Source organism: Somniosus microcephalus, chromosome 5 (genome assembly GCF_052327205.1).
Source record: "Somniosus microcephalus isolate GS21.2 chromosome 5, FLI_Smic_1.0, whole genome shotgun sequence".
NCBI classification, from domain to species: Eukaryota; Metazoa; Chordata; class Chondrichthyes; order Squaliformes; family Somniosidae; genus Somniosus; species Somniosus microcephalus.
In genome coordinates this window covers 29,637,761-29,655,852 of record NC_140991.1, presented here as the reverse complement: position 1 = coordinate 29,655,852, position 18,092 = coordinate 29,637,761, and the positions used below count along the sequence as shown (strand labels likewise).

The 18,092-nt window shown below is 45.4% G+C and overlaps 1 protein-coding gene across 6 annotated transcripts in view; it reads left to right on the top strand.

Moving 5' to 3' along the window:
* LOC147116981 (5'-AMP-activated protein kinase subunit gamma-2-like) overlaps nucleotides 1-18,092 on the top strand; it is a 564,967-nt gene that overhangs the window by 448,763 nt on the left and 98,112 nt on the right. For all 6 annotated transcript variants that reach the window (XM_085987492.1, XM_085987491.1, XM_085987493.1 and 3 more), the window contains 2 exons: nucleotides 370-476; nucleotides 7,513-7,594. In XM_085987492.1, coding sequence (XP_085843618.1) covers nucleotides 370-476; nucleotides 7,513-7,594 — 189 coding nt within the window. The remainder of the gene's footprint in view (nucleotides 1-369; nucleotides 477-7,512; nucleotides 7,595-18,092) is intronic.

The following is an 18,092-nucleotide window of genomic DNA, read 5'->3' as shown; positions in this document are numbered from 1 at the left end:
CACAAGATCCAGGAACAGCCACTAATATGAATTAAAACTTAACCTGAACCTACTCCTGAATTTTGCCGGTTAACACAGATTTCTGGTTATTTAGGTGCCGGTAAATCGAGAGTTTCCTGTAGTACATTAGATTTTTCAGATCTGTCTGCTTCGACAAACAGTGCTGTAGTATCGTTACCCTCATCCCCAGTGGGTAGGGAAAGAATTCATGTTTGAAACAAATTAGGCTTTGTGACAAGGGGAGAACAGGTTATTGTCTGTTGGGCTCAAGGTTATTTTTGTTCATAATGTAGCCTGTCATGCTGTGCAGATGCTGACTGAATGTCCTTTCCATGCTGTAACCTTTCTTTCTCCCTTTTCTTTTAACAGCTGAAGAGTCTGACAGTGATATTTATATGAGGTTTATGAAATCCCACAAGTGCTATGACATCGTCCCCACCAGTTCAAAGCTTGTTGTATTTGACACTTCATTGCAAGTAAGTTTTGTTTTAATTTTTGAGGGTCTGGGCAGCTGTTTGGTCATGTTCAGTATGTTGGTACTATTGAATTTTTTTGGTTGAAGTGTTTTCACTTGAATGAGATGGAGCTGAAAGGGTTTCAATACTAAGTGCACAGAGGCTTGGGATCTGCAGTTCTCTGCATGGCATAGAAACAGAAGATAGGAGCAGGAGTCGGCCATTCGGCCCCTCGAGCCTGCTCCGCCATTCAATGCGATCATGGCTGATCATCCAGATTCAGTACCCTGTCCCTGCTTTCTCCCCATATCCCTTGATCCCTTTAACCTTAAGAAATATATCTAACTCCTTCTTGAATATATTTAATGAATTGGCCTCAACTGCCCTCTGTGGCAGAGAATTCCACAGGTTCACCACTCTCTGAGTGAAGAAATTCCTCCTCATCTCAGTCCTAAATGGCTTACCCCTTATCCTTAGACTGTGACCCCTGGTTCTGTACTCCCCCGCCATCGGGAACATCCTTCCTGCATCCAGTCTGTCCAGTCCTGTTAGAATTTTATAAGTTTCGATGAGATCCCCTCTCATTCTTCTAAACTCCAGCGAATTTAAGCCTAATGGCGATTTCCCCGTCTCAATCACAGCAAGCTCCTAAAAGAAAGCACAGGTGCTTACCAACAACACAACTTACATTTATACAACGCCTTTAATGTCGTAAAACAATTCAAGGCACTTCATAGGAGCGTTATCAAACAGACTGTGACACCGAGCCACATAAGGAGATATTAGGACAGGTGACCAAAAGCTTGAACAAAGAGGTAGGTTTTAAGGAATGTTTCAAAGGAGGGGAGAGCAGCTGAGAGGTTTGGGGAGGGAATTCCAGCGTTTAGGTCCTAGGCAGCTGAAGGCACGTCTGCCAGTAATGGAGCGATGAAAATTGGGGACACACAAGAGGCCAGAATTGGAGGAGCGCAGAGACCAAGAGGGAAACACCTTAGGGGGCCTTCAGACCAGTGTTGGCAGAAGCTTGGGACTAGGCTGATCATTTGCGGTTCTTGGCTTAGAATGGCATTTGGTCCAGAGAGAGCCACCAAAAGGAGGGGCAATGCAGGGAAACTTCATATATTTTTTTTTAAAGCTTAAAATGGACATACTTTGAACTAGTGTAGAACCTTGACGGGAACACCACATCTTAAATACAATATACAAAGCTACGGTATGGTGTGATTTGCACCTCATGTTCATATTGGCATCTTCCATGTTATTGGGCATTTCACGAGGAAATAGTTTACACAGCCTCCAGTGGATTGGGTCATGGTAGCTGGCAGCCCTCTAGCCACTTGGGAAGAGCTTTGGCTTGTTGAATTTCAGTTATGTCCCGGTTATGTCTGAGCCTCTCTGAAGTCTGTGAATGGACAGGCCGCATGCATAAACTGGGTTTTCATCGGAACGGGCGTAGGCCATTCAGCCCCTCGAGCCTGTTCCGCCATTCAATTAGATCATGGCTGATCTGTATCTTAGCTCAATCTACTCGCCTTGGTTCTGTAACCCTTAATACCCGTGCCTGACAAAAATCTATCAGTCTCAGTTTTGACATTTTCAGTTGACCCCCGCCCCAGTCTCAACAGCTTTTTGGGGGGGAGAGTTCCAGATTTCCACCACCCTTTGTGTGAAGAAGTGCTTCCTGAAAACACCCTTCAACGGCCGAGCTCTAATCTTAAGGTTATGCCCCCTTGTGCTGGACTCCCCCCCGCCCCCCCCCCCCCCCCCCGCCCCCACCAGAGGAGATAGGGTAGATAGAGAGAAACTACCAACTCCTTTAATCATCTTTAACACCTCAATTAGCTCATCCCCTGACCACCTATATTCAAATTTAATTCTGGTCTCCACAGAACAAAAGATACATGCATTGGAGAGGGTTCAGAGACGAGCAATAAAGGCTGATCCTGGATGTATAAAGAGGAAGAAAAGTAACTTTGAATTCCTCCTGCCCCTGCTGGAAGGGTACAGTATGGGCAGTGGGCGAGCGCAAGGTGGAGCTTAGTTTTAATGCCTTTCGCTGTCTGGGCCTGCACCACTTTGGCAAAGAATTACCCTCTGCTTTGGAGAGTTACCGCACATGGAACTATACCCCAGCAAAATTTAGTGCTTTCAGAATGGGGCGGGGGGAGGTGAATCAATGATTTGGGGAAAACCATTGAACAGAGCAATGATATCGTGCTTTACGGGTTAATGTTTACCCTTGTTGGGATTTTTGGTCATTTCTTTCTTCACAGGGAGGATTTGGGGATTAGGTCATGTTTTAACCGTTGTGTTTTGAATCAAAGTGAATATATTTCTTAAGGCTAAGGGGATCAAGGGATATGGGGAGAAAGCAGGGACAGGGTACTGAATTTGGATGATCAGCCATGATTGCATTGAATGGCGGAGCAGGCTCGAGGGGCCGAATGGCCTACTCCTGCTCCTATCTTCTATGTTTCTATGTAATTCACGCAGGTTTAAAATACTGTAAATAGCTGAAGGCATCGAAGGTGCATTAAAGCCAGATGAGCCAGTTTGTGGAATGTCATACCTTATTTCAGTCCCATTTCAAACTTCTGAGTCTCACCACGGGTCCAATAGCCAGGATGGCTCCCATTATTTTGTAAACAGCAGGAGCTAGATTTAGTTAGTCGTGGCTCGGTGGTAGGTAGCACTTTCACTTCTGAGTCAGAGGTTGTGGGTTCAAAAGACTTGAGCACAAAGTCTAGGCTGATGCTCCAGTGTAGTACTGAGGGAGTGCTGCACTGTCGGGGGTGCCGTCTTTCGAATGAGACGTTAAACCGAGGCTCCGTCTGCCCCCTCAGATGGACGTAAAAGATCCCATGGCGCTATTTCAAAGAATAGCAAGGGAGTCCTCCCCAGTTTCCTGGCCAATATTTAACCCTCCAACTACATCACTAAAACAGATTATCTGTTCAGTATAGTATTGCTCTTTTGTGGGAGCTTGCTGTGCGTAATTTGGTTGCCGCGTTTCCTACATTACAACAGTGATTACACTTCAAAAGTACTTGCAATAATTGGCTTTGGGATGTCCTGAGGACGTGAAAGGTGCTATAGAAGTGCAATTAAACCCACACACCCCCAAGGGTACAGGAGTGGGAGCTGTTTTATTGACAGCCCTACCGATGAATAACTGACTGGGAAGGAAAGCATTGTTGCAGCCCTTCCCTTGGTTGGAACACAGAAGAAGAGACAAAGGGACACTTGGCAGGCAGGTTGTAAACCAGACATTTTGAGGTGTAGGCCTGGGGCTTCGAGCTGGAAGCTAAAATGCAGGAGGTTAGTTTTTCTTTCAGTCAGAAGCTGTTTAGAAAGAAAGGCAATGCCAAATAACAAGTAAAAAGGATATAGAGGCACTGGAGAAGGTGCAAAAAAAGATTTACAAGTATGATACCAGCACTGAGAGGTTATAATTATCAGAAAAGATTGAATAGGCTGGGGCTCTTTTCTCTAGAAAAGAGAAGGCTGAGAGGTGACCTGATAGAAATTATGAAGGGGTTAGCTGTAGGGGGAGACCAAAACTAGGGGTCAACGATATAACATCATCACTAATAAATCCAGTAAGGAATTCAGGAGAAACTTCTTTACCCAGAGAGTGGTTAGAATATGGAACAAGGAGGAGTTGAGGCAAATAGCATAGATGCATTTAAGGAGAAGCTAGATAAGTAAATGAGGGAGAAAGGAATAGAAGGGTATGCTGACAGGGTGAGATGAAGGTGGGAGGAGGCTCCTTGGAGCAGAAACACTGGCATAGACCAGTTGGGTCGAATGGCCTGTTTCTGTGCTGTAATTCTGACATAAATCAGTCATTCACGAAAGAAAGACTTATGAAATAATACTGAGCGGCCTACAGGTGGCGCTGTCCAGGGCGAGTATCAATACTCCGGCACGGGCCCAGCTTGCGCAGGACATTCTTAACAGGAACTAGTGAAAGACACAACAAGACCTCCATGTAAAACAGTTGATTAAAGCTTTGTTTAACGCTTAGACCAAGTGCCTAGTAGTTTTCTTACGTCAAATTCTATGTAAGTTAGCTCACAAATGGGACAGGGAGTGTGATTTATAATGTTTTTCTCCTCACTTTTGGAGGATAGGTAAGATTGAGTAAAGTGAGTGGGCTTTCTTTTGATTGTTACTCTGTACATTCACCTACTGTCTTTAAATTAAAAATAAAGCAGCTTGATGATTCATGTCGCTGTGCTTTCAGTCCGCCCTCGGGAGGTTGGCGATGCGCAGGTGAGGATATATTCAAAAGGCACAGTATTCACTTTGGCTCACAAGGGGGATCCCCGAGGGATGCCTTCCCCCTCATAAATTGTCTGGTAGGCGTAACATCTCAAAGTCGGAATAAATCATCAGCAAATACTAAATTTAGTACAAGTTTGAACTAGAGTTGAGAAGTGGTTAGTTGAAGGAAGAATAAACTTGCATTTCTATAGCGCCTGTAATGACCGCAGGATGTCCCAAAGTGCTTTGCAGCCAGTTAAATACCTTTGACATGTAGTCACTGTTGTAATATCGGGAAATATGGTAACCAATTTGCCCCCAACAAGGTCCCACAAACAGCAGTGAGATAAATAACCTGGAATTTTTTTTGTTTAAGTGATGTTGGTTGAGGGGTAACTATTTCCCAGGAAGCCGGCAGAACTTCCCTACTGCTCTTAGAATAATGCCGTGGAATCTTTTATGCGCTCTGGAGAGGGAAGGCGGGGCCTTGGTTTAACATCTCAACTGAAAGACGGCATCTCCGGCCGTGTGGCACTCCCTCGGTGCCGCTCTGGAATGTCCGCCTCGGTTTAGGGGCTCCAGCCACTGGGGTGGGGCTTGAATTCGTGACCTTCTGACCCTGAGGGGAAAGTCCGACTGAGCGAAGTCCCAATGGGCCAAGGCGGGCACCCAGTGGATGTGGAATTCAGTAATATTCTAAAATGCTTAATCTGTGATTATTGCTGATCAAAAAGGTAAATCGTGCTTGACTAATCTTCTGGAATTTTTTGAGGATGTAACTGGTAGAATAGATAAGGGTGAACCAGTGGATGTGGTGTATTTGGACTTTCAGAAGGCTTTCGATAAGGTCCCGCATAAGAGACTAGCGTGCAAAGTTAAAGCACATGGGATTGGGGGTAAGGTACTGTCTTGGATAGAGAACTGGTTGGCAGACAGGAAGCAAAGAGTTGGAATAAACGGGTCTTTTTCCGAGTGGCAGGCAGTGACTAGTGGGGTAACGCAGGGATCGGTGCTAGGACCCCAGTTATTCACAATATATATTAATGATCTAGACAAGGGAACCAGATGTAATATCTCCAAGTTTGCAGACGACACAAAGCTGGGTGGGCGTGTGTGCTGTGAGGAGGATGCAGAGAAACTCCAGTATGATTTGGACAGGTTGGGTGATTGGGCAGATCTATGGCAGATGCAGTATAATGTGGATAAATGCGAGGTTATCCACTTTGGTGGCAAAAACAGGAAGGCAGATTATTATCTGAATGGCAATAGATTGGGAGAAGGGGAAGTGCAACGAGACCTGGGTGTCCTTGAGCACCAGTCGCTGAAGGTAAGCATGCAGGTGCAGCAGGCGGTTAAGAAGGCAAATGGTATGTTGGCCTTCATAGCGAGAGGATTCGAGTACAGGAGCAAGGATGTCTTGCTGCAGTTGTACAGGGCCTTGGTGAGACCACATCTGGAGTATTGTGTGCAGTTTTGGTCGCCTTATCTGAGGAAGGATATTCTTGCCAGGGAGGGAGTGCAGCAAAGATTCACCAGACTGATACCTGGGATGGCAGGAATGACGTCTGAGGAGAGATTGGGTCGATTGGGCTTGTATTCGCTAGAGTTTAGAAGAATGAGAGGGGATCTCATTGAAACTTATAAAATTCTAACAGGACTAGACAGACTAGTTGCAGGAAGGATGTTCCCGATGGCGGGGGAGTCCAGAACCAGGGGTCACAGTCTAAGGATAAGGGGCAAGCCATTTAGGACAGAGATGAGCAGGGCAGCACGGTGGCATAGTGGTTAGCACTGTTGCCTCACAGCGCCAGAGACCCGGGTTCAAATCTGGCCTCGGGTGACTGTCTGTGTGGAGTTTGCACATTCTCCCCGTGTTTGCGTGGGTTTTCTCCGGGTGCTCCGGTTTCCTCCCACAGTCCAAAGATGTGCAGGTTAGGTTGATTGGCTATGATAAATTGACCCTTAGTGTTAGGGGGATTAAATACGTGGGGTTACGGGGATAGGGTGGGATATGTGTTGGTGTAGGGGTTACGGGGATCGGGTGGGATATGTGTCGGTGCAGGCTCGATGGGCCGAAATGGCCTCTATCTGCATTGTGGGGTTTCTGTGATTCTGTGATGAGGAGGAATTTCTTCACCCAGAGAGTGGTGAACCTGTGGAATTCTCTACCACAGCAGGCAGTTGAGGCCAATTCATTAAATATATTCAAGAAGGAGTTAGATATGTTTCTTAAGGCTAAAGGGATCAAGGGATATGGGGAGAAGGCAGGGACAGGGTACTGAGTTTGGATGATCAGCCATGATCTCATTAAATGGCGGTACAGGCTCGAGGGGCCGAATGGCCTACTCCTGCTCTTATCTTCTATGTTTCTATGTTTTTGACACTTCCTTTTAATGCAGGATCTTTGGGTTGTATGACATTCAAACATTATTCTTTCCCCTTGTAACTACGGTCTCGTCCATTTTCACCATGGTCTCTAGGCTGGTCAGCATTCTGAGTGGGGAAACGGCATACGTCTGTTCCATAAGAACACCTCTTGGTGGTTGTTGTGATATCCCATATGGTTTTGCCTCCTATCTATGCTGCTATTGCACCTTCATTTCATTTGTGCTTGAAAATTAGTTTTCCTTTCAGCTGCATTTTATTTCTCCTCTTGTAATCTTTAGGTACAGCACAGGCTGCTTGGGTTAATATTGGGCAACTGCAATAGAAGAGGACTTGTGCCAACTAAGCCAAGTTGTGTGCTTGATGGCCCTCTCTGCAGTTTTTAACAACCTTTTTATTTCTTCAGGTGAAGAAGGCCTTCTTTGCTTTGGTGGCAAATGGCGTTCGAGCAGCCCCGCTTTGGGAGAGTAAAAAACAGAGTTTTGTAGGTAAGTAGATGCATCAGTTGAATCACAATTGGACACAAGCTGTTAAAGCCTCGCAATGAATCTAATAAAATCGTCCCATTATAAGAGATGGATCCATCTAAGCTTTTGTGCCCTGTACAGTATTGAAGCACGCAAAAGGAAAGTAGGAAATGCAGCAGGATCTTCTTACTAAAAGGGTGTTCAGAGTGCGTAACAGATTACCGGCACGGATGGAGGGACAAGAGACCTTAATGGGTTTCAAAAAGCAATTAGACAGGTTCTTGTCAACAAATGAGATTCAGGGTTGTACAGTATAAGAGTAATTTGAGACATGACCGTGTAGAATGCTTGGGAGGAACAGGTGACTTTGGACCTAATGGGGTGGAAAAATTGGGTTGGTTTGCGCCTCTCGTTAGCACCCCGGGGGGCGCAAATCCCCTAGCGCCCAGGCACGGCGCTGCTAACGCCTCCTGCAAAATTCAGCGGGAGGTTGGCGGTGGCAGTAGCCGGTGGCGCCCCGCTTGTGCCCTGGCCGCAGACGGGCGTTTTTGCTGCGGTGGCGCCACTACTTAAAGGGCAGGTGTCGGGCTGCCATTTTAATTTTGGTCGACTGCCAGCACCTGCCCCCTTTCACTTTTTTTCGGGGTGCTGGCCACGATTGCTCAGCCCGGCTCTCCTCTTGAGTGCTGGGCTGTTTTCACGGCACCCCGCTCCCCGGTGGTCCAGCAGGGCCCCGGTGCGTACATCGCTAGCCCCCCCCTCCCCCTTTAATCAGGGGAGGGAGGCCTGCAGTGACGCGTTGCTGCTGCGCATAGTGCCATGAAATTCAGCGGTAGCGCCCCAAGCAGGCGGTGGCGCGCTTTCCAGGAGCGCCCCACCTCCCGCTTGGGGCGCTACTACTGAATTTACGGCGGAGGAGCGCTAACTACTTCAGGGCGCTAAAATTAGCACCCTGGCAACGTTTGCGTCCCAAAATGGGCGCCGCCCAATTTTCCCCCCATGGTTCCCAAAACTCTCCTCCACTGGGGGTTTTCCTCGCCTCGTGTTTGGGTCTATCGCAGACCAATTGAGAGAGATTGATTGCCATGATTCGTCAACAACTCCATTAGCGTTACATCATGCGACTAACAGAATGGCTGAAGCCGAACTAGGTGGACTGACCTTGGCCTTTTTCCATCTAGCAATTCCTATGTTATTAGAAATTCTCCATGGGAATACTGTGGATCGGTGTGCTAGATGGACCGAGGATCTTCTGCCTGAAACTGTGGCTTTTATATTACAACACTCTACAAATGTTACCATTGCATGTTTTACTTCACAGAGTACTGATTAAGCAGGCTAGAGTTTGTGATTTTCAATATCTGGGTAACTGTAGCATCCTTTACTGCATCAGTGTGTTTTTTTTTCCTGACTTCCATATCCTTGTGACTTGACCAATGGGAAGTGGTTTGAGAGGCGCTCTGAACTAACTTTCCCACTGGGTCTCCTGACAAGATGTTGTTGGGGCTGTAGTCAAACCTGCTGCTAGCTCACTGTGCCAGAAGTGCCCCTCAGGATCCTTCTGTTAAAAATAAAATCACATGAGTAGATGGAGTTAAGATGCAGAGCAGCCATGAACAGGCTCGAGGGGCTGAATGGCCTCCTCCTGTTGCTATGAATTCCTTAACATTCTCTTGCTTAGCTCAGCCCTTGTGTTTGTTAGACTGCATTTGATGAGTTGACTGGGAGCACTTAATGAGCCTGATGGTATGAAGGAGCTAATGTAACATGCTTGGCTGAAGTTGCATGATTGCCGTAGCGCCCAAGTTAATGACTTTACCTTTTTAGTTCCGCTTCACTTGCGCTGTCTGACTTGCCAAACCCTCCAACACGGTTCCCTTGATAATTGGTACTCGCTGTTTAAACTTTTTTTTAAATTAATAGAAAGGCAAGTAAATTTTCTTTTAGTTTTAAAAAAGATCGACCTACATAATGTCAGTGGGATTTGAACGAAGTGCTGTATGTTTCATGAATAAGCTGTTCTGCTTTTAATTTGAATATACAGTACTGGGTTATGCTTCAACTGTATGAAACACTAGTTAGGCCTCAGCTAGAGTACTGCGTGCAGTTCTGGTCACCACATTACAGGAAAGATGTGATTGCACTAGAGAGGGTACAGAGGAGATTTACAAGGGTGTTGCCGGAGCAGAGAATCTTAGCTATGAGGATAGGCTGGGTCTGGTTTCCTTGGAACAGAGGAGGCTGAGGGGAGACCTTATTGAGGTGTATAAAATTATGAGGGGCCTAGATAAAGTGGATAGAAAGGACCTATTTCCCTTAGCAGAGGGGTCAAAAACCAGGGGGCACAGATTTAAAATAATTGGTGGAATGTTTCGAGGAGATTTGAGGGGAAATTTCTTCACCCAGAGGGTTGTGGGGGTCTGGAACTCACTGCCTGAAAGGGTTGTAGAGGCAGGAACCCTAACCACATTTAAAAAGTACTTGGATGTGCACTTGGGATGCTGCAACCTGCAGGGCTACGGACCAAGAGCTGGGAAGTGGGATTAGGCTGGATAGCTCTTTGTTGTCCGGCGCGGACACGATGGGCCGAAATGGCCTCCTTCCGTGCTGTAACTTTCTATGATTCTATGTGTAACTTTCTATAAAGCATTACAATGTATGTTGTATGATCTATGCTCCTAATCTTGGTATTTTGTAGATTATCCAGAAATTATGGTTAAACAGCATGTCGATTTGAACATCAAAACTGGACAAAGCTGAACAACTGTATTGGTATCAAAGAGAGCTAACTCGTGTTGTTTTGTTGGGATTTTAACCCTCAATGGAAATAAAGTTTGATCACAATTGGAGAGAAGCTAATTAAACTTAGACCAGAGTAACTTCTTACTAGATCAGGGGTGTCAAACATAAGGCCCACGGAACAGTTTTATCCGGTCCGTGGTGAGCTGCATTGTGCTGCGCCTTTGTAGCGTGACAGGAATCCTCTGCGAGCCGCCCTGGTGCGTGAGTCATCGGCGCGCGTGTTGGTCCTGATGTCTTGGCTACACACTGGGAAATGGCAGCTCAGTCAAAACACGGCGACTGCGAAGCTGTGTGGCACTCTGTGTTTCACACTGCGGGTGAGCGGAGGCTGGAGCTTGGAGGCCAAGGTTAGCTGGGTGGGGTGCTGCGGGATCGAGTCCTGTCTATCACGGCGGCACTTTTGGTGCTGGATCGCTAGTGGTTGTGCGTGGGGCACCGCACCACCACCGCCCCTCCCCCCCCCCCCGCCTTGATTTTACATCACAAACTGCAACCGTTGCAGCTCATGCCAGGAGAGGGACTGCGCGGGGCAAATCCGCAGCCCTGATCTCTCGGATCCACTCTTGAGGCAACAGTGTTAGCCTTTAATGCAAGTGGGTTGGAGTATAACAGTAATGGCGACTTGCTGCAATTATATAGAGACCACACATGGAGTAGTGTACACAGTTTTGGTCTCCTCGCCTTAGAGGGGGTGCGACGAAGGTTCACTTGATTGATTCCTGGGATGAGCAGGCTGTTCTGTGAGGATAGATTGAGTAGCATATACCTATATTCTCTGGAGTTTAGAAGAATGAGAGGTGATCTCATTGAAACGTATAAAGTTCTTCGAGGGCTTGACAGGGTAGATACTTAGGGCAGGATTTTCATTGGGCCGTGGAGGCGGGATTGGAGGCGTGTGGGGGTTTAAAATCTCAAAATCGGGGGGCACGAACCCATCCCGCCTCCATGCCAGTTTCAAAGGAGGCGGATACCCGACCTGTGCTGGGACCCGCCTCCCCGAGGCGGGAAGGGGATTAGTGCCAATTAACTGCCTGTTAACAGGTAGTTAACAGGCAGTTTTTAGCCTAATCCCTATTTTTATTCCTGAAGTGTGCGATTCCGACGGCTCCAAACCACACCAAGTTAGCGTCCGGCTGAAGGGTTCGAGATGTCCGGTGTTCAGGTGAGTGATGGGTGCATGAGTGCAGAGGTAAGTGTGTTTGGTGCGTGTAAAGTGTTTAAATAAGTTTTAATTACCTTTACTTACCTTTACAGCCTTCCTTCTTTCAGGTCTCAGGAGTCCCTCATCTCACCGGCACAGAAAGCAGAATGGCTGCGAGCTGTCAAAAGTTGCAGCATTCAGCTTTCTGTTCTGGAGAGATCTCTAAATCAGCTTGAGAGGAAAGAATTAACTTTGTGTACAGATTGTCAGTGTTTGACAGCTTCAAAGAGCTGTCAAACGCTGATATTTCATCTGTCAAAAGCTCTTGAAAACTGGCAGAAGTTGTAGTCCCGCCTCCTACATGCCTCTAGTATCAAAATCCAGCCCATAGAGGCTGTTTCCCCTGGCTAGAGAGTCTCGAACTAGAGGGCATATTCTCAGAATAAGGGGTCAGCCATTTAGGACTGAGATGAGGAGACATTTCTTCACTGAGGGTTGTGAATCTTTGGAATTCTCTACCCCAGAGGGCGGTGGAGGCTCAGCCATTGAGTATATTCAAGACAGAGATCGATAGATTTTTGGGCACTTAGGGAATCGAAGGATATAGGGAGAGGGCTGGAAAGTGGAGCTGAGGTAGAAGTTCAGCCATGATCTAATTGAATGGCGGAGGGGCCGTATGGCCGACTCCTCCTATTCCTGATGTTCTAACAAACCCCACAAACAGCCCCGGGCCTGACATTCCTTCTCAATTGTTGCCTCCTCACTCAGGACCTCGCAGAGTTTCCAGCCCGAGCTTCAATCAACAGCAAGATCAACCTGATGAGATTTGTGGGGGGTAGACCGGTTGTCCTGGTGGCGGGGATTATTTTTGTTTGAAGAGAATCTTTCTGCTCCTCGTATTTTGATTTTTAAATGTTTGGAACGCTGCCAAGATTGATTGAATATCTTTTCCAAAAATGTAATGTGAATGGATTTTTTAAAATCTCTTGGGTACTTCAATCCTGCATAGCCTGCTTAAAAAGTCAAATTAGCCTTGGTTCTAGGTTAGGCCCTGGTGTAAATTTATGGAGTAAGTAAGTGATCAAAATCTGGATCCCACCGTACAACAACAACTTGCATTTATATAGCGCCTTTAACGTAGTAAAACGTTCCACGGTGCTTCACAGGAGCGTTATCAAACAAAATCGAACACCCAGCCACATAAGGAGATACTGGGGCAGGTGACCAAAAGCTTGGCCAGAGAGGTTTTAAGAAGTGTCTTAAAGGAGGAGAGAGCGGCGGAGAGGATAAGGAAGGGAATTCCAGAGCTCAGGGCCTTGGCAGTTGAAGGCACGGCCGCCAATGGTGGAGCAGTGAATGCAAGATAACGTATAGCGAATCGGAGTGGCGACACACCGCACTCGCAGCCGGTTCCCTTTTTTTTTGTTCGCTGTTGGAGGAGTAAGAAAAGGAGAAGGTGAGTTTGTAAAGTAAGACCATCCAGAACAGGCTGAGCTAAAGTAACGAGCAGCCTAATAAGCCCACTCTTAGAAACAGAATCCAAGAGAGAGACAGATGGAAGCAGAAGCCACAACAAATAATTAATATAGAGAATGCTGGAGTTGCACTCTGTAGTTTGAAAGAAAAATGCTGATTTATCAGTGATTTTGTTACACTTACACAATTATGATGGCTTAATGACCCGTGGTATAGGGTCTGACAGCTAAAGGATGGGATTGGAGGTGGAGAATGTCCTGTGGCTGTGCCTTTAATGATTCCAATCCAATCTTGAGGAGGCAGATGTGTTCATGCTTAAATCCATTTTATGTGTTTATTTGCACCATTTACTTTACCGATGGTCAGTATAAATCTAACAATTTAATGATTTAATTTAAAAATAAAGTAGATATTGTGCCTCAGCCGAACCCATGCTACGGATTCACTAGAAAAAAACAATTACTACCAGCTTCAGTGCTTTTGTTACAGCTGTTTTTAAAGCTGTGCTAGTAGTCTTTGCTGTCACTCTTGTATAACCCCTCTTAAACTCTGCAGTTTGTAACCCAGAACACATGCGGCACCATTTATCAATAACGTAGATGATGACAACAGTTTGCCAATGATACAAAGGTTGCTGGTATAGTAAGAAGTGTAGACTGGAGCATAAAATTACAAAGAGACATTGATAGATTGTGAGTGGTCGAAACAGTGGCAGGTGGATCTCAGCGCAAGTAAGTGTGAGGTCATCCATTTTGGGTAGATCCGAGTATTATTTAAATGGTGAAAAGCAAGGACCATTGGAAGTCTAAAGAGATTTAGAGGTCCATGATCCAAAGAGATTATGGGGTCCATGTACACAGATCACTAAATTATAATAGTCTGGTACAAAAAAAATAATTAAAAAGGCTAGTGGAATGTTGGCCTTTATAACAGGAGGGCTGGAATATAAAGGGGAGGAAGTTTTGCTCCAGCTGTACAAAGCCCTGGTTAGACCACATCTGGAGTACTGTGGACAGTTCTGGGCACTGCACCTTCTCGGGCAATTAGGGATGGGCAATAAATGCTGGCCTCGTCAGCGATGCCCACATCCCATGAATGAATAAAAAAATATATATTGGCCTTGGAAGGAGTGCGGTGCAGATTCACCAGAATGATACCAGGACTCCAGGGGTTAGATTATGAGGAGAGATTACATAAACTAGGCTTGTATTCCCCGGAATATAGAAGGCGATTTGATTGAGGGTTTTAGGAATTTGAACGGAATTGATGGGGTAGATAGAGTGAAACTTGTCTTGGACAAGGGGACATAACCTAAAAAATCAGAGCCAGACCATTCAGCAGAGAAATTAGGAAACCCTTCTTCATGCAAAGGGTGGTAGAAGCGTGGAACTCTCTCCCATAAAAAGCTCGCTAATTCATTATTTTAAATTGAGCGTGATAGATTTTTGTTAGACAAGGGTATAAAAGGATATGCAGCCAAGGCAGGTGGATGGAGTTAAGATGCAGATCATCTGTGATCACATTTAATGGTGGAACAGGCTCGAGGGGCTGAATGGCCTACTCCTGTTCCTGTTTGAGTAAACTACCAGAACATTCACGTGAATTATGCAATTAATTTTGCATTTCTTTGTGGACATGAATGGAAAGCCCACGTGTTTGATGTCAAAAGGGAATTGGATAAGTACCTGAAGGAAAAATTGCAGGGCTACGGAGAAAGGTCAGGGGGAGTGGGACTAGCTGAGGTGCCCTTGCAGAGAGCCGGCACGGGCTCGACGGGCCGAATGGCTTCCTTCTGTGCTGTAACCATTCTATGATTCTATGTAAGCAACAGAGGTAGCTGTGGCGAAAGAATATAACATTCAAAGGCACCATGAAGCAAACCATGGTGAGAAATGTGATACGCAGACAAAAAAGTTAAAGATAAATTTTCTGAATTAGCTCCGTCGTTTAAAAAGCTGCAATCAGTGCTTGCTAATGCTCGACCTGTAAGTGACGCTGCTCTTAGATGTGATTGCCCAGGAAATAGCTGTCTCATCGAAACCAATTCCTGAGGGAGAAATACCGAAGAACGGCGTGCTAAAACCCGCAGAAATAATGGGTGAAAAAGCCAGAAGCACAGCCCCAAGTCTCATCCGAAATTGGGCCTCATTTCGATAATAGAGGCGAGCTGCCACCGCCTGTCTGACATCATGGATCAAATTTGGCCCTGTTGTATCGCCGATAAGTCCTGAGAGGAGGGGCGGCGGAAAATGCTTGCAGCGGCCCATATTAGTGCTGTGGATCTGGAAGGAAGGAACGCTCCTGCTCCCAGAAGTAAAAAAAAAAACAACTTTCCGTACCATTTCTTCAGTGGCCCCTTTAAGGACCACTGGTTGGGCCACTGTAGAACTGGAAAAACTAGTCGGAGAATTGCAGCGAAATGCGTTCCAATTTGTACCCCAGTGTGTCCAAATAACTTTTACTGAATGTAGCTCACTCCCAAGTGCCAGGATGTCAGATTGGGCCCACCATCTAAAATGAGTTTGACGCCCTGCCGTTAGATTATGATGTCTGACCTCTAATTAATACATATTATTCATGGAGACCTCATGAACAGTGGAACTATATTGTGTGTTCTTCAGCATGCTCTTTAAAATATTCTTTTGTTAGGTCAAGTCCCTATATGGTAATTTTGTCTCTTCTGTGCAGGAATAAGCTCATAAAGTAGCCCTTCACTAAATTGTAACCTTTATTCAGATGAACAGGAGCTGCTCGAGCCTGTTCTGCCATTCAGTTTTCTTAGGAATTGTGCTAAAATATAGTAATTGGTTGCGGGTGGGGAACTTGTAAATGATTAGCTATGTCATATTCCAACACTGCACCATATTCTCTGAATGGTGACATCTTGCAGTAAAATGTAGAATAAGCTATCAGCATGGCTCAGTTGAAAGCTCTCCTGTCTCTGAGTCTGAAAATCATAGGTTTAAGCCTCACTCTAGCACTTGAACAGATAATCTAGACTGACACTGAGAGAGTGCCGCAATGTCTGAGGTGATGTCTTTCAGATGAGATGTTAAAACCAAGGTCCTGTCTGCATGTTCAAGTAAATGTAAACGTTCCCTTGACGTTATTTGAAGAGGAGCAGGGGAGTTCTACCAGTGTTGTTGTCCACATTTATCCCTGAACCAACACCACCAAAAAACTGGCTGACTGGTCATTTCTTCATTGGTTGTTCGTGGAACCTCGCTGTGCCAGGTCTCTCTACATAACAGCAGTGACTATACTTCAAAAAAGAAGTAATGAATTGGCTGTTATGCCATTTGGGAAGCCCAGACAATGCAAGGTGCTAGAGCCCACTCTTCATTCAGAGCCAATTCATTCAAATTATCTGAATTCCATTTTAGCACTAAATTCTGACTTGCTACACTATTTATGTTGCATGATTAAAATAACTGGATAGTTCATATCTTTTAGCGCAACAAATAACCTTTGCATTATCAGGCGTATGCTGTATGTACATAGAACACAGAAACAGGCCATTCGGCCCAAGTAATCTGTGCTGGTGTTCAGACGCTACACAAGTCTCCTCCCATTCCATCTACCGCATCCCAGCCTTTCAGCATATCTTTCTATTCCCTTTTCTCTCATGTACTCGTCTAGTTTTCTTTGGAAAGTATCTAAGCTATTTGCCTCAACCACTTCCTGTGGTAGCGAGCTCCACATTCTAACCACTCTGAGTAAAGACAATTCTCCTTCTTTCCCTGTTAGATTTATTAGTAACTGTCTTGTATTTATGGGCTACAGTTTTGGATTCTCCCACAAGAGGAAACATTCCTCATTTACCCTGTCCAACCCATGCAAAATTTTAAAGGACCTTCCTCCAATCTGAATAACTACCCTTTAGCCCTACTCTCTGCTTTGTATTTTTTAGCCAATTTCTATCCATTCAGCTCTTTGTCCCCTGACTCAACATGCCCTAATCTTTGTCGTGAGCCTACAGTGTGGTACTGTATACATGCAAGCTCATTCTTCTTTCCATAAACAAGTATTTGTCTCCAAACTTCAGTTTTGGCCTTAAGATAACTTTTCCAACCCCCTACACTTTTTATAGATTCCGGTTTGAACACTCTGACTGTACACATTTCCATGGCTTATGTCACTGCCATTCTATGGGCATCGGGAGAGAGGAAGTGGCTCCTAACCTGAGGTACAACCCATATTTGTTAATGGTTAGTTCCACCTGTAAGGGTGCGCGGCCACTGAATGCGCTCAAATGGAGCTATGCTTGATCCTCCAATCCAACAAGGGTTCCAAGCAGTGTTGGAATGTCACTACAGTGACAGCTATGAGGTGATTTCCGCGCCCCACCCCGACACTTCTGAAGAAATTTCTAAAGAATATTTTATTACACCTTGCTATCGGCTAAACATTTTGCCTTGGTGCAGTGATCGGCGACTTCCCAGCTGAGATAAGCAGCTCATTGCATTAGTAAAGCCATGGTATTAATTACACTAGGATTTAAACTCTTGGTTGCATTTCATCACTCATCTGTATATAGCAGTGGCAGTTAATGATGTGCGTGCCTGTATTCATGTGGATTGTCAGGTAGTTGGACCTGTTACAGATCTGTAACTTATAAATCTGTATACTTGTACGTAATCTCAGTTGCTCCTCACTACTGTGCGTTGAATATAGTCGTCATTTTTTTGTATGACTGATGATGCGTTGCGTTCCTGCTTCTCAGCTAACCAGCAGCAGGAGGGAGATTTCAGTATATCTGATCTGCTGTTGTCAAATTTAAACCAAGAAGGGGCTGTTTAGTTTGCACATTTTGGGACCAGAGTTTGAATCCACTCCACACTGTTTGGGCAAACTTCTCATTTTTCTGATTTGCTGATTTTTTTTTTTTGGCTCTTTGGTGATGTAATTTTAGGGCAGTCTTATCTCAGTGCTCCGTGGTTCAGGCCCGCAACTCAAAATTACTACGGATTTGTTACAAATTCTCACTGGAAGACTTGCGATGTTTGATTGGTGTAGGAGGATATGTACAAATTGGGGCAGAATATAAGGAACTTTATTCAGCATCAAAGTAGGGAAAGAAGGGTGTTTCACAGGAATTGT